The following is a 16,421-nucleotide window of genomic DNA, read 5'->3' as shown; positions in this document are numbered from 1 at the left end:
TTTCTACATTACGACAGTAGACCAGGACAGTTAATCAAACAGGATGTTTCTACATTACGACAGTAGACCAGGACAGTTAATCAAACAGAGAATGTTTCTACATTACGACAGTAGACCAGGACAGTTAATCAAACAGAGAATGTTTCTACATTACGACAGGAGACCAGGACAGTTAATCAAACAGAGAATGTTTCTACATTACGACAGGAGACCAGGACAGTTAATCAAACTGAGAATGTTTCTACATTACGACAGTAGACCAGGACAGTTAATCAAACAGAGAATGTTTCTACATTACGACAGTAGACCAGGACAGTTAATCAAACAGAGAATGTTTCTACATTACGACAGGAGACCAGGACAGTTAATCAAACAGAGAATGTTTCTACATTACGACAGTAGACCAGGACAGTTAATCAAACAGAGAATGTTTCAACATTACGACAGTAGACCAGGACAGTTAATCAAACAGAGAATGTTTCTACATTACGACAGTAGACCAGGACAGTTAATCAAACAGAGAATGTTTCTACATTACGACAGTAGACCAGGACAGTTAATCAAACAGAGAATGTTTCTACATTACGACAGTAGACCAGGACAGTTAATCAAACAGAGAATGTTTCAACATTACGACAGGAGACCAGGACAGTTAATCAAACAGAGAAGGGGTGTCTCATATTTATAAATAAAGTACTTTTTCTGATCCTGGTTTCAAATGCAGAAATGGCTTTTTCATGAAAAATGTGTTGCATATTTATTTAGTCAGTGCAAATTGTGTGTTGTCTAGTTCAGTCAGGTGAATGATTTGGAGGTGGGGCGTAGTCTAGAATTTGGGCCAGGTGGAGGGGGGGCGTAGTCTAGAATTTGAGCCAGGTGGAGGTGGGGCGTAGTCTAGAATTTGAGCTAGGTGGGGCGTAGTCTAGAATTTGGGCCAGGTTGAGGTGGGGCGTAGTCTAGAATTTGAGCCAGGTGGAGGTGGGGCGTAGTCTAGAATTTGAGCTAGGTGGGGCGTAGTCTAGAACTTGGGCCAGGTGGGCGTAGTCTAGAATTTGGGCCAGGTTGAGGTGGGGCGTACTCTAGAATTTGGGCCAGGTGGAGGTGGGGCGTAGTCTAGAATTTGGGCCAGGTGGAGGTGGGGCGTAGTCTAGATTTTGAGCCAGGTGGAGGTGGGGCGTAGTCTAGAATTTGGGCCAGGTGGAGGTGGGGCGTAGTCTAGAATTTGGGCCAGGTGGAGGTGGGGCGTAGTCTAGATTTTGAGCCAGGTGGAGGTGGGGCGTAGTCTAGAATTTGAGCCAGGTGGAGTTGGGGCGTAGTCTAGAATTTGAGCCAGGTGGAGGTGGGGCGTAGTCTAGAATTTGAGCCAGGTGGAGTTGGGGCGTAGTCTAGAATTTGAGCCAGGTGGAGGTGGGGGGGGGATCTCTGTCCCGTCCTCAGGTCTCTAACCTTTGACCTGTCTCTTCCAGGTAAGGCTGTGATGGCTCCTAACCTCATGTCTCTTGACTCGTTTGGGAGAGACAGGACAGTCTATCAGGAGCACGCCAGACAGAGAAGGATCGCTGAACGAGAAGCCAGACGGTACGATGCTACGTTAAATATCAATATTCAGTTAGTTTAAATGTTTATTTTTTTTATTTCACCTTTATTTAACCAGGTAGGCTAGTTGAGAACTAGTTCTCATTTACAACTGCGACCTGGCCAAGATAAAGCAAAGCAGTGCGACACAAACAACAACACAGTTACACATGGAATAAACAAGCGTACAGTCAATAACACAATAGAAAAAAAGAAAGTCTATATACAGTGTGTGCAAATGGCGTGAGGAGGTAAGGCAATAAATAGGCCATAGAAAGCCCTCACCAACATAGTTTCGCTACTATCAGGAGAACGCCAGACAGGAGGATCACAGAGCGAGAGGCACGAGGGTACCACCCTTAGCTGACGCCTTAAACCCAAACGGCACCCTATTCCCTATATAGTGCACTACTTTAGACCAGAGCTCTATAGAACCCTATTCCCTATATAGTGTACTACTTTAGACCAGGGTCTATAGGTGTCTAGCTGGAGCTCAGATTAAACAGCTGAATCCACCTTCACTCATAGTTTTAAATGGATATTTCACTTTTTTTCTCTCCAGAGTTTGTCAGTTTTTATTCCAGGACACAGGACACTCCCAAGGTCTGAAAACATGTGAAATATCTCTTTAAACAGAGCTCTGCTGTCCCCTAGTGTTAAGTTGAAGTTATCACAATGTACTCATCGTATCAAACATACTGTGAATACAAACCCCTCTACCATAGTCTTGACTCCTTGGGGTGAGTCTCAATATACAACCCCACCTCTACCATAGTCTTGACTCCTTGGGGTGAGTCTCAATATACAACCCTTTACCATAGTCTTGACTCCTTGGGGTGAGTCTCAATATACAACCCCACCTCTACCATAGTCTTGACTCCTTGGGGTGAGTCTCAATATACAACCCTTTACCATAGTCTTGACTCCTTGGGGTGAGTCTCAATATACAACCCCACCTCTACCATAGTCTTGACTCCTTGGGGTGAGTCTCAATATACAACCCCACCTCTACCATAGTCTTGACTCCTTGGGGTGAGTCTCAATATACAACCCTTTACCATAGTCTTGACTCCTTGGGGTGAGTCTCAATATACAACCCCACCTCTACCATAGTCTTGACTCCTTGGGGTGAGTCTCAATATACAACCCCACCTCTACCATAGTCTTGACTCCTTGGGGTGAGTCTCAATATACAACCCCACCTCTACCATAGTCTTGACTCCTTGGGGTGAGTCTCAATATACAACCTCTTTACCATAGTCTTGACTCCTTGGGGTGAGTCTCAATATACAACTCTTTACCATAGTCTTGACCCCTTGGGGTGAGTCTCAATATACAACCCTTTACCATAGTCTTGACCCCTTGGGGTGAGTCTCAATACACAACCCCTTACCATAGTCTTGTCCCCTTGGGGTGAGTCTCAATAGTCTGAAGCTCAAGCTCCTCCGTCTCCTTTATCTGCGCTGTTGTGAAAGAGCTGGATTGGTGAAAGTAAATAGCTGTTAGGCATCAATCACTGAAGGAGAGGGAAGTCACGGCATTATTGAGATGCACCCATTCCTGTTAGCAGTTCTTAATGACCCAAATGGGTGTTATCAATACAACAATGTCAATACAAAAAGAAGTTGAACCATTGGTTGCAGGGGGATTTATCCTTGAAAAGTTAAGTATTGCTTTCTAAAGCTGAAGGTATCTCCAGGTCCCCTACACGCTGCCCTGTCCCCCTACACGCTGCCCTGTCCCCCTACACGCTGCCCTGTCCCCCTACACGCTGCCCTGTCCCCCTACACGCTGCCCTGTCCCCCTACACGCTGCCCTGTCCCCCTACACGCTGCCCTGTCCCCCTACACGCTGCCCTGTCCCCCTACACGCTGCCCTGTCCCCCTACACGCGGCCCTGTCCCCCTACACGCGGCCCTGTCCCCCCTACACGCGGCCCTGTCCCCCCTACACGCTGCCCTGTCCCCCTACACGCTGTCCTGTCCCCCTACACGCTGTCCTGTCCCCCTACACGCTGTCCTGTCCCCCTACACGGGGCCCTGTCCCCCTACACGGGGCCCTGTCCCCCCTACACGGGGCCCTGTCCCCCCTACACGGGGCCCTGTCCCCCCTACACGGGGCCCTGTCCCCCCTACACGGGGCCCTGTCCCCCTACACGCGGCCCTGTCCCCCCTACACGCGGCCCTGTCCCCCCTACACGCTGCCCTGTCCCCCTACACGCTGCCCTGTCCCCCTACACGCTGCCCTGTCCCCCTACACGCTGCCCTGTCCCCCTACACGCTGCCCTGTCCCCCTACACGCGGCCCTGTCCCCCCTACACGCTGCCCTGTCCCCCTACACGCGGCCCTGTCCCCCCTACACGCGGCCCTGTCCCCCTACACGCTGCCCTGTCCCCCTACACGCGGCCCTGTCCCCCTACACGCGGCCCTGTCCCCCCTACACGCCGCCCTGTCCCCCCTACACGCGGCCCTGTCCCCCCTACACGCCGCCCTGTCCCCCCTACACGCTGCCCTGTCCCCCTACACGCTGCCCTGTCCCCCTACACGCTGCCCTGTCCCCCTACACGCTGCCCTGTCCCCCTACACGCTGCCCTGTCCCCCCTACACGCTGCCCTGTCCCCCTACACGCTGCCCTGTCCCCCTACACGCTGCCCTGTCCCCCTACACGCTGCCCTGTCCCCCTACACGCTGCCCTGTCCCCCTACACGCTGCCCTGTCCCCCTACACGCTGCCCTGCCCCCCTACACGCGGCCCTGTCCCCCCTACACGCGGCCCTGTCCCCCTACACGCTGCCCTGTCCCCCTACACGCTGCCCTGTCCCCCTACACGCTGCCCTGTCCCCCTACACGCTGCCCTGTCCCCCTACACGCGGCCCTGTCCCCCTACACGCTGCCCTGTCCCCCTACACGCGGCCCTGTCCCCCTACACGCGGCCCTGTCCCCCTACACGCGGCCCTGTCCCCCTACACGCGGCCCTGTCCCCCTACACGCGGCCCTGTCCCCCTACACGCGGCCCTGTCCCCCTACACGCGGCCCTGTCCCCCTACACGCGGCCCTGTCCCCCTACACGCGGCCCTGTCCCCCCTACACGCGGCCCTGTCCCCCCTACACGCGGCCCTGTCCCCCCTACACGCGGCCCTGTCCCCCCTACACGCGGCCCTGTCCCCCCTACACGCTGCCCTGTCCCCCCTACACGCTGCCCTGTCCCCCTACACGCTGCCCTGTCCCCCTACACGCTGCCCTGTCCCCCTACACGCTGCCCTGTCCCCCTACACGCTGCCCTGCCCCCCTACACGCTGCCCTGCCCCCCTACACGCGGCCCTGCCCCCCTACACGCGGCCCTGCCCCCCTACACGCGGCCCTGCCCCCCTACACGCGGCCCTGTCCCCCCTACACGCGGCCCTGTCCCCCCTACACGCTGCCCTGTCCCCCTACACGCTGTCCTGTCCCCCCTACACGCTGCCCTGTCCCCCTACACGCGGTCCTGTCCCCCTACACGGGGCCCTGCCCCCCTACACGCGGTCCTGTCCCCCCTACACGGGGCCCTGTCCCCCTACACGCGGCCCTGTCCCCCCTACACGCTGCCCTGTCCCCCTACACGCTGCCCTGTCCCCCTACACGCTGCCCTGTCCCCCTACACGCTGCCTTGTCCCCCTACACGCTGCCCTGTCCCCCTACACGCTGCCCTGTCCCCCTACACGCGGCCCTGTCCCCCCTACACGCGGCCCTGTCCCCCTACACGCGGCCCTGTCCCCCTACACGCGGCCCTGTCCCCCTACACGCGGCCCTGTCCCCCTACACGCGGCCCTGTCCCCCTACACGCGGCCCTGTCCCCCCTACACGCTGCCCTGTCCCCCTACACGCTGTCCTGTCCCCCCTACACGCTGCCCTGTCCCCCTACACGCGGTCCTGTCCCCCTACACGGGGCCCTGCCCCCCTACACGCGGTCCTGTCCCCCCTACACGGGGCCCTGTCCCCCTACACGCGGCCCTGTCCCCCCTACACGCTGCCCTGTCCCCCTACACGCTGCCCTGTCCCCCTACACGCTGCCCTGTCCCCCTACACGCTGCCTTGTCCCCCTACACGCTGCCCTGTCCCCCTACACGCTGCCCTGTCCCCCTACACGCGGCCCTGTCCCCCCTACACGCGGCCCTGTCCCCCTACACGCGGCCCTGTCCCCCTACACGCGGCCCTGTCCCCCTACACGCGGCCCTGTCCCCCTACACGCGGCCCTGTCCCCCTACACGCGGCCCTGTCCCCCCTACACGCGGCCCTGTCCCCCCTACACGCGGCCCTGTCCCCCCTACACGCTGCCCTGTCCCCCTACACGCTGCCCTGTCCCCCTACACGCTGCCCTGTCCCCCTACACGCTGCCCTGTCCCCCTACACGCTGCCCTGTCCCCCTACACGCTGCCCTGTCCCCCTACACGCTGCCCTGTCCCCCTACACGCTGTCCTGTCCCCCTACACGCTGCCCTGTCCCCCTACACGCTGCCCTGTCCCCCTACACGCTGTCCTGTCCCCCTACACGCTGCCCTGTCCCCCTACACGCTGCCCTGTCCCCCTACACGCTGCCATGTCCCCCTACACGCTGCCCTGTCCCCCTACACGCGGCCCTGTCCCCCTACACGCGGCCCTGTCCCCCTACACGCTGCCCTGTCCCCCTACACGCGGTCCTGTCCCCCTACACGGGGCCCTGCCCCCCTACACGCGGTCCTGTCCCCCTACACGCTGTCCTGTCCCCCTACACGCGGTCCTGTCCCCCCTACACGCGGCCCTGTCCCCCCTACACGGGGCCCGGTCCCCCCCACACGCGGCCCTGTCCCCCCTACACGCGGCCCTGTCCCCCCTACACGGGGCCCTGTCCCCCTACACGGGGCCCTGTCCCCCTACACGCGGCCCTGTCCCCCTACACGCGGCCCTGTCCCCCTACACGCGGCCCTGTCCCCCTACACGCTGCCCTGTCCCCCCTACACGCTGTCCTGTCCCCCCTACACGCTGTCCTGTCCCCCCTACACGGGGCCCTGTCCCCCTACACGGGGCCCTGTCCCCCTACACGCTGCCCTGTCCCCCCTACACGCTGCCCTGTCCCCCCTACACGCTGCCCTGTCCCCCTACACGCTGTCCTGTCCCCCCTACACGCTGCCCTGTCCCCCCTACACGGGGCCCTGTCCCCCTACACGCTGCCCTGTCCCCCCTACACGCTGTCCTGTCCCCCCTACACGGGGCCCTGTCCCCCTACACGCGGCCCTGTCCCCCTACACGCTGTCCTGTCCCCCCTACACGGGGCCCTGTCCCCCTACACGCTGCCCTGTCCCCCCTACACGCTGTCCTGTCCCCCCTACACGGGGCCCTGTCCCCCTACACGCTGCCCTGTCCCCCCTACACGCTGCCCTGTCCCCCCTACACGCTGCCCTGTCCCCCCTACACGCAGCCCAGCCCCCCACAGCGCTGCCCTGTCCCCCTACACGCTGCCCTGTCCCCCCTACACGCTGCCCCGTCCCCCTACACGGGGCCCCGTCCCCCTACACGCAGCCCTGTCCCCCCTACACGCAGCCCCCTACACGCAGCCCAGCCCCCCACAGCGCAGCCCGTCCCCCCACATCTTGACAACAAAATATGTAAAGCGTTTGACCAGATGCTTTTCAACTTTATCTGGAAAAATCGTACACATTATATTAGGAAATCTGTCGTTATGAACACATGAATATAGTGGTCTCAATTTTTGGGATTTTCCTGCTTTGAATAATACTTTTAAGATAAACATTCTTTAAAGAATCCAACTTCAATTTGAAATTTCATCCCTCATTATATCTTCTCCCGTTTTGGTGACTTCAATTTGATCTTACTTTGTAGCTATAACATTGATAAGATTCCTGCTAAATAGCGTGGTCGTTAATATATAAACATAATTTTCCCCCACATGGGTATTTCATTTAGATCAATAAGGACATTTTGTATAGAAACAAGTCTTTTATTTTCTATAGAACTGGTTCAATAATCATATCCTGCTGGTGAGTCAACTGTTTAATACAGGGAAGACTGTTAGTCAATTATGAGGATTTTATCTCGTTACTATATCCCTGTTACACCTAGAGAGTTCGTCTTTGATGCTATTCCATCTGGAGCTCTCATGTATAGAGGTGGAACCAGACCTCACCTTCTGGACCTGCCTTCACCTTCTGGACCTGCCTTCACCTTCTGGACCTGCCTTCACTTAATCCTGTTGACTCTCCAATAGGGGAAAATCTGTTTCTCCTTGCTCCCTCAGAACAACAGATCTATACGTGCTTTATTTCAAAGGGAGATTGTATCCATTCCTTATGTCACAAGTTACTGGAATAGATTGGTCACCAATATCTGTTGGGGGAAAAGTCTGGTTATTACCACACATATCTCCTTGTTAACAAGGTGAAAGAGGTCTCTTTCAGAATGATCCATAAGTATTACCCTGCGATTCATTACCTGAAGAAACTTTAAAAAAAGACATTAACATTGATTGTACTTTTTCAGTTGAGCATCCAGAAACAGCATTTTTATTTTGGCTTTGTCTACATGTAAAACAATTATGGAAAGATATTTACAGTTTTATAATTGTTAATATTCTTGATGCCTTTTGTTTGTTATGGGAGAATGTGCTACTCGGTTTTCTTAACCATAATACAGATAAAGGAATAACAATTTTACCTCATAAATCTAATTGTGCTAATTTCATATTCATAAATGTAAATTCACTAATATAAAAAAAAACACTCTTCCGTGTTTTCTATTAAATAAAACATTTAAAAAACAATGTCTTGTGTGATTGGCTGACGTTGTTTGTGGGCGGGTCTAGAACGCGGCGGCGGCAGGCGCGGGAGCAGAACGGGAAGAGGGCAGAGCATCTAGAGGGGCTTTCCTCCGACGATGAGGAGACGTCGACTGACCTCACATCGTACTGTCTGGAGAGAGGTACCTTCTGGCCCTTCTACCGCTCACCTTCTGACCCTTTGACCCTTCTACCTCTCGCCCTTTGACCCTTCTACCTCTCGCCCTTTGACCCTTCTACCTCTCGCCCTTTGACCCTTCTACCTCTTGCCCTTTGACCCTTCTACCTCTCGCCCTTTGACCCTTCTACCTCTCACCTTCTGACCCTTTGACCCTTCTACCTCTCGCCCTTTGACCCTTCTACCTCTCGCCCTTTGACCCTTCTACCTCTTGCCCTTTGACCCTTCTACCTCTCACCTTCTGACCCTTCTCCCTCTCACCTTCTGACCCTTCTACCTCTCACCTTCTGACCCTTCTACCTCTCACCTTCTGACCCTTCTACCTCTCACCTTCTGACCCTTCTACCTCTCACCTTCTGACCCTTCTACCTCTCACCTTCTGACCCTTCTACCTCTCACCTTCTGACCCTTCTACCTCTCACCTTCTGACCCTTCTACCTCTCACCTTCTGGCCCTTCTACCTCTCACCTTCTGACCCTTTGACCCTTCTACCTCTCGCCCTTTGACCCTTCTACCTCTCGCCCTTTGACCCTTCTACCTCTCACCTTCTGGCCCTTCTACCTCTCACCTTCTGGCCCTTATGTTTACATCCAGGTCGTATAGTGTGAAATGTTTATCTTGTTTACTTCCAGGTCGTATAGTGTGTGAGAGTAAGAAGGTGTTTGAGGATGTGCTGGAGGACTTCCATTCTCTGGACAGTATCAAGAGTCGTTTTGAGGTGTGGAGACATCTCTACTTCACCTGCTACAGAGACGCTTACATAGGACTGTGTCTGCCCAAATTATTCAACCCCTTAGTACGACTACAGCTCATCACGTGGAACCCTCTACAGGTACGTGATACGGTAGTGTGTGTGTGTGTGTGTGTGTGGGGATGGCTTTTACTGGCCACAATTTTTTAATTTGACCCAAGTAAACAAAACAAAATGTCTCTTCTCTCCCTCTAGGAGAAGTGTGCTAACTTCGAGTACATGTTGTGGTTTGAGTCGCTGTTGTTTTACGGCTGTGAGGAGCAGAGTGGGATGAAGAAGGGAGACGTGGACATCAACTTACTGCCAGCTATAGTGGAGAGAGTTATACTGCCAAAACTAGCAGGTAATACATCAACCTGTCTGTTATAGTGGAGAGTTATACTGCCAAAACTAGCAGGTAATACATCAACCTGTCTGTTATAGTGGAGAGTTATACTGCCAAAACTAGCAGGTAACACATCAACCTGTCTGTTATAGTGGAGAGAGTTATACTGCCAAAACTAGCAGGTAATACATCAACCTGTCTGTTATAGTGGAGAGAGTTATACTGCCAAAACTAGCAGGTAATACATCAACCTGTCTGTTATAGTGGAGAGAGTTATACTGCCAAAACTAGCAGGTAATACATCAACCTGTCTGTTATAGTGGAGAGAGTTATACTGCCAAAACTAGCAGGTAATACATCAACCTGTCTGTTATAGTGGAGAGAGTTATACTGCCCAAACTAGCAGGTAATACACCAACCTGTCTGTTATAGTGGAGAGAGTTATACTGCCAAAACTAGCAGGAAATACATCAACCTGTCTGTTATAGTGGAGAGAGTTATACTGCCAAAACTAGCAGGTAATACATCAACCTGTCTGTTATAGTGGAGAGAGTTATACTGCCAAAACTAGCAAGTAACACATCAACCTGTCTGTTATAGTGGAGAGAGTTATACTGCCAAAACTAGCAGGTAACACATCAACCTGTCTGTTATAGTGGAGAGAGTTATACTGCCAAAACTAGCAGGTAATACATCAACCTGTCTGTTATAGTGGAGAGAGTTATACTGCCCAAACTAGCAGGTAACACATCAACCTGTCTGTTATAGTGGAGAGAGTTATACTGCCAAAACTAGCAGGTAAAACATCAACCTGTCTGTTATAGTGGAGAGAGTTATACTGCCAAAACTAGCAGGTAACACATCAACCTGTCTGTTATAGTGGAGAGAGTTATACTGCCAAAACTAGCAGGTAATACATCAACCTGTCTGTTATAGTGGAGAGAGTTATACTGCCAAAACTAGCAGGTAATACATCAACCTGTTATAGTGGAGAGAGTTATACTGCCAAAACTAGCAGGTAAAACATCAACCTGTCTGTTATAGTGGAGAGAGTTATACTGCCAAAACTAGCAGGTAAAACATCAACCTGTCTGTTATAGTGGAGAGAGTTATACTGCCAAAACTAGCAGGTAACACATCAACCTGTCTGTTATAGTGGAGAGAGTTATACTGCCAAAACTAGCAGGTAATACATCAACCTGTCTGTTATAGTGGAGAGAGTTATACTGCCAAAACTAGCAGGTAAAACATCAACCTGTCTGTTATAGTGGAGAGAGTTATACTGCCAAAACTAGCAGGTAATACATCAACCTGTCTGTTATAGTGGAGAGAGTTATACTGCCAAAACTAGCAGGTAACACATCAACCTGTTATAGTGGAGAGAGTTATACTGCCAAAACTAGCAGGTAATACATCAACCTGTTATAGTGGAGAGAGTTATACTGCCAAAACTAGCAGGTAATACATCAACCTGTCTGTTATAGTGGAGAGAGTTATACTGCCCAAACTAGCAGGTAATACATCAACCTGTCTGTTATAGTGGAGAGAGTTATACTGCCAAAACTAGCAGGTAATACATCAACCGGTCTGTTATAGTGGAGAGAGTTATACTGCCAAAACTAGCAGGTAACACATCAACCTGTCTGTTATAGTGGAGAGAGTTATACTGCCAAAACTAGCAGGTAACACATCAACCTGTCTGTTATAGTGGAGAGAGTTATACTGCCAAAACTAGCAGGTAATACATCAACCTGTTATAGTGGAGAGAGTTATACTGCCAAAACTAGCAGGTAATACATCAACCTGTCTGTTATAGTGGAGAGAGTTATACTGCCAAAACTAGCAGGTAATACATCAACCTGTCTGTTATAGTGGAGAGAGTTATACTGCCAAAACTAGCAGGTAATACATCAACCTGTCTGTTATAGTGGAGAGAGTTATACTGCCAAAAACTACCAGGTAACACATCAACCTGTCTGTTATAGTGGAGAGAGTTATACTGCCAAAACTAGCAGGTAATACATCAACCTGTCTGTTATAGTGGAGAGAGTTATACTGCCAAAACTAGCAGGTAATACATCAACCTGTCTGTTATAGTGGAGAGAGTTATACTGCCAAAACTAGCAGGTAATACATCAACCTGTCTGTTATAGTGGAGAGAGTTATACTGCCAAAACTAGCAGGTAATACATCAACCGGTCTGTTATAGTGGAGAGAGTTATACTGCCAAAACTAGCAGGTAATACATCAACCTGTCTGTTATAGTGGAGAGAGTTATACTGCCAAAACTAGCAGGTAATACATCAACCTGTCTGTTATAGTGGAGAGAGTTATACTGCCAAAACTAGCAGGTAATACATCAACCTGTCTGTTATAGTGGAGAGAGTTATACTGCCAAAACTAGCAGGTAATACATCAACCTGTCTGTTATAGTGGAGAGAGTTATACTGTCAAAACTAGCAGGTAATACATCAACCTGTCTGTTATAGTGGAGAGAGTTATACTGCCAAAACTAGCAGGTAATACATCAACCTGTCTGTTATAGTGGAGAGAGTTATACTGCCAAAACTAGCAGGTAATACATCAACCTGTCTGTTATAGTGGAGAGAGTTATACTGCCAAAACTAGCAGGTAATACATCAACCTGTCTGTTATAGTGGAGAGAGTTATACTGTCAAAACTAGCAGGTAATACATCAACCTGTCTGTTATAGTGGAGAGCGTTATACTGCCAAAACTAGCAGGTAATACATCAACCTGTCTGTTATAGTGGAGAGAGTTATACTGCCAAAACTAGCAGGTAACACATCAACCTGTCTGTTATAGTGGAGAGAGTTATACTGTCAAAACTAGCAGGTAATACATCAACCTGTCTGTTATAGTGGAGAGCGTTATACTGCCAAAACTAGCAGGTAATACATCAACCTGTCTGTTATAGTGGAGAGAGTTATACTGCCCAAACTAGCAGGTAACACATCAACCTGTCTGTTATAGTGGAGAGAGTTATACTGCCAAAACTAGCAGGTAATACATCAACCTGTCTGTTATAGTGGAGAGAGTTATACTGCCAAAACTAGCAGGTAATACATCAACCTGTCTGTTATAGTGGAGAGAGTTATACTGCCAAAACTAGCAGGTAATACATCAACCTGTCTGTTATAGTGGAGAGAGTTATACTGTCAAAACTAGCAGGTAATACATCAACCTGTCTGTTATAGTGGAGAGAGTTATACTGCCAAAACTAGCAGGTAATACATCAACCTGTCTGTTATAGTGGAGAGAGTTATACTGCCCAAACTAGCAGGTAATACATCAACCTGTCTGTTATAGTGGAGAGAGTTATACTGCCAAAACTAGCAGGTAATACATCAACCTGTCTGTTATAGTGGAGAGAGTTATACTGCCAAAACTAGCAGGTAATACATCAACCGGTCTGTTATAGTGGAGAGAGTTATACTGCCAAAACTAGCAGGTAATACATCAACCTGTCTGTTATAGTGGAGAGAGTTATACTGCCCAAACTAGCAGGTAATACATCAACCTGTCTGTTATAGTGGAGAGAGTTATACTGCCCAAACTAGCAGGTAACACATCAACCTGTCTGTTATAGTGGAGAGAGTTATACTGTCAAAACTAGCAGGTAATACATCAACCTGTCTGTTATAGTGGAGAGAGTTATACTGCCAAAACTAGCAGGTAACACATCAACCTGTCTGTTATAGTGGAGAGAGTTATACTGCCAAAACTAGCAGGTAACACATCAACCTGTCTGTTATAGTGGAGAGAGTTATACTGCCAAAACTAGCAGGTAATACATCAACCTGTTATAGTGGAGAGAGTTATACTGCCAAAACTAGCAGGTAATACATCAACCTGTCTGTTATAGTGGAGAGAGTTATACTGCCAAAACTAGCAGGTAATACATCAACCTGTCTGTTATAGTGGAGAGAGTTATACTGCCAAAACTAGCAGGTAATACATCAACCTGTCTGTTATAGTGGAGAGAGTTATACTGCCAAAACTAGCAGGTAACACATCAACCTGTCTGTTATAGTGGAGAGAGTTATACTGCCAAAACTAGCAGGTAATACATCAACCTGTCTGTTATAGTGGAGAGAGTTATACTGCCAAAACTAGCAGGTAATACATCAACCTGTCTGTTATAGTGGAGAGAGTTATACTGCCAAAACTAGCAGGTAATACATCAACCTGTCTGTTATAGTGGAGAGAGTTATACTGCCAAAACTAGCAGGTAATACATCAACCGGTCTGTTATAGTGGAGAGAGTTATACTGCCAAAACTAGCAGGTAATACATCAACCTGTCTGTTATAGTGGAGAGAGTTATACTGCCAAAACTAGCAGGTAATACATCAACCTGTCTGTTATAGTGGAGAGAGTTATACTGCCAAAACTAGCAGGTAATACATCAACCTGTCTGTTATAGTGGAGAGAGTTATACTGCCAAAACTAGCAGGTAATACATCAACCTGTCTGTTATAGTGGAGAGAGTTATACTGCCAAAACTAGCAGGTAATACATCAACCTGTCTGTTATAGTGGAGAGAGTTATACTGTCAAAACTAGCAGGTAATACATCAACCTGTCTGTTATAGTGGAGAGAGTTATACTGCCAAAACTAGCAGGTAATACATCAACCTGTCTGTTATAGTGGAGAGAGTTATACTGCCAAAACTAGCAGGTAATACATCAACCTGTCTGTTGTAGTGGAGAGAGTTATACTGCCAAAACTAGCAGGTAATACATCAACCTGTCTGTTATAGTGGAGAGAGTTATACTGTCAAAACTAGCAGGTAATACATCAACCTGTCTGTTATAGTGGAGAGAGTTATACTGTCAAAACTAGCAGGTAATACATCAACCTGTCTGTTATAGTGGAGAGCGTTATACTGCCAAAACTAGCAGGTAATACATCAACCTGTCTGTTATAGTGGAGAGAGTTATACTGCCAAAACTAGCAGGTAACACATCAACCTGTCTGTTATAGTGGAGAGAGTTATACTGTCAAAACTAGCAGGTAATACATCAACCTGTCTGTTATAGTGGAGAGCGTTATACTGCCAAAACTAGCAGGTAATACATCAACCTGTCTGTTATAGTGGAGAGAGTTATACTGCCAAAACTAGCAGGTAACACATCAACCTGTCTGTTATAGTGGAGAGAGTTATACTGCCAAAACTAGCAGGTAATACATCAACCTGTCTGTTATAGTGGAGAGAGTTATACTGCCCAAACTAGCAGGTAACACATCAACCTGTCTGTTATAGTGGAGAGAGTTATACTGCCAAAACTAGCAGGTAATACATCAACCTGTCTGTTATAGTGGAGAGAGTTATACTGCCAAAACTAGCAGGTAATACATCAACCTGTCTGTTATAGTGGAGAGAGTTATACTGCCAAAACTAGCAGGTAATACATCAACCTGTCTGTTATAGTGGAGAGAGTTATACTGCCAAAACTAGCAGGTAATACATCAACCTGTTATAGTGGAGAGAGTTATACTGCCCAAACTAGCAGGTAACACATCAACCTGTCTGTTATAGTGGAGAGAGTTATACTGCCAAAACTAGCAGGTAATACATCAACCTGTCTGTTATAGTGGAGAGAGTTATACTGCCAAAACTAGCAGGTAATACATCAACCTGTCTGTTATAGTGGAGAGAGTTATACTGCCAAAACTAGCAGGTAATACATCAACCTGTCTGTTATAGTGGAGAGAGTTATACTGCCAAAACTAGCAGGTAATACATCAACCTGTCTGTTATAGTGGAGAGAGTTATACTGCCAAAACTAGCAGGTAACACATCAACCTGTCTGTTATAGTGGAGAGAGTTATACTGCCAAAACTAGCAGGTAATACATCAACCTGTCTGTTATAGTGGAGAGAGTTATACTGCCAAAACTAGCAGGTAATACATCAACCTGTCTGTTATAGTGGAGAGAGTTATACTGCCAAAACTAGCAGGTAATACATCAACCTGTCTGTTATAGTGGAGAGAGTTATACTGCCAAAACTAGCAGGTAATACATCAACCTGTCTGTTATAGTGGAGAGAGTTATACTGTCAAAACTAGCAGGTAATACATCAACCTGTCTGTTATAGTGGAGAGAGTTATACTGCCAAAACTAGCAGGTAATACATCAACCTGTTATAGTGGAGAGAGTTATACTGCCAAAACTAGCAGGTAATACATCAACCTGTCTGTTATAGTGGAGAGAGTTATACTGCCAAAACTAGCAGGTAATACATCAACCTGTTATAGTGGAGAGAGTTATACTGCCCAAACTAGCAGGTAACACATCAACCTGTCTGTTATAGTGGAGAGAGTTATACTGCCAAAACTAGCAGGTAATACATCAACCTGTCTGTTATAGTGGAGAGAGTTATACTGCCAAAACTAGCAGGTAATACATCAACCTGTCTGTTATAGTGGAGAGAGTTATACTGCCAAAACTAGCAGGTAATACATCAACCTGTTATAGTGGAGAGAGTTATACTGCCCAAACTAGCAGGTAACACATCAACCTGTCTGTTATAGTGGAGAGAGTTATACTGCCAAAACTAGCAGGTAATACATCAACCTGTCTGTTATAGTGGAGAGAGTTATACTGCCAAAACTAGCAGGTAATACATCAACCTGTCTGTTATAGTGGAGAGAGTTATACTGCCAAAACTAGCAGGTAATACATCAACCTGTCTGTTATAGTGGAGAGAGTTATACTGCCAAAACTAGCAGGTAATACATCAACCTGTCTGTTATAGTGGAGAG

At 48.9% G+C, this 16,421-nt stretch overlaps 1 protein-coding gene across 2 annotated transcripts in view; it reads left to right on the top strand.

Moving 5' to 3' along the window:
* The window catches only part of paxbp1 (PAX3 and PAX7 binding protein 1), a 60,686-nt gene that overhangs the window by 33,794 nt on the left and 10,471 nt on the right, over positions 1 to 16,421 (top strand). For both annotated transcript variants that reach the window (XM_071365001.1, XM_071365002.1), the window contains exons 9-12: positions 1,467 to 1,578; positions 8,407 to 8,522; positions 9,190 to 9,389; positions 9,504 to 9,651. In XM_071365001.1, the coding sequence (XP_071221102.1) occupies positions 1,467 to 1,578; positions 8,407 to 8,522; positions 9,190 to 9,389; positions 9,504 to 9,651 (576 nt within the window). The remainder of the gene's footprint in view (positions 1 to 1,466; positions 1,579 to 8,406; positions 8,523 to 9,189; positions 9,390 to 9,503; positions 9,652 to 16,421) is intronic.

The sequence above is a fragment of the Salvelinus alpinus genome, chromosome 24, assembly GCF_045679555.1.
Source record: "Salvelinus alpinus chromosome 24, SLU_Salpinus.1, whole genome shotgun sequence".
Lineage (NCBI taxonomy): Eukaryota > Metazoa > Chordata > Actinopteri > Salmoniformes > Salmonidae > Salvelinus > Salvelinus alpinus.
The sequence above is the reverse complement of the archived record's forward strand: the minus strand, read 5'-3'. Positions and strand labels throughout refer to the sequence as shown.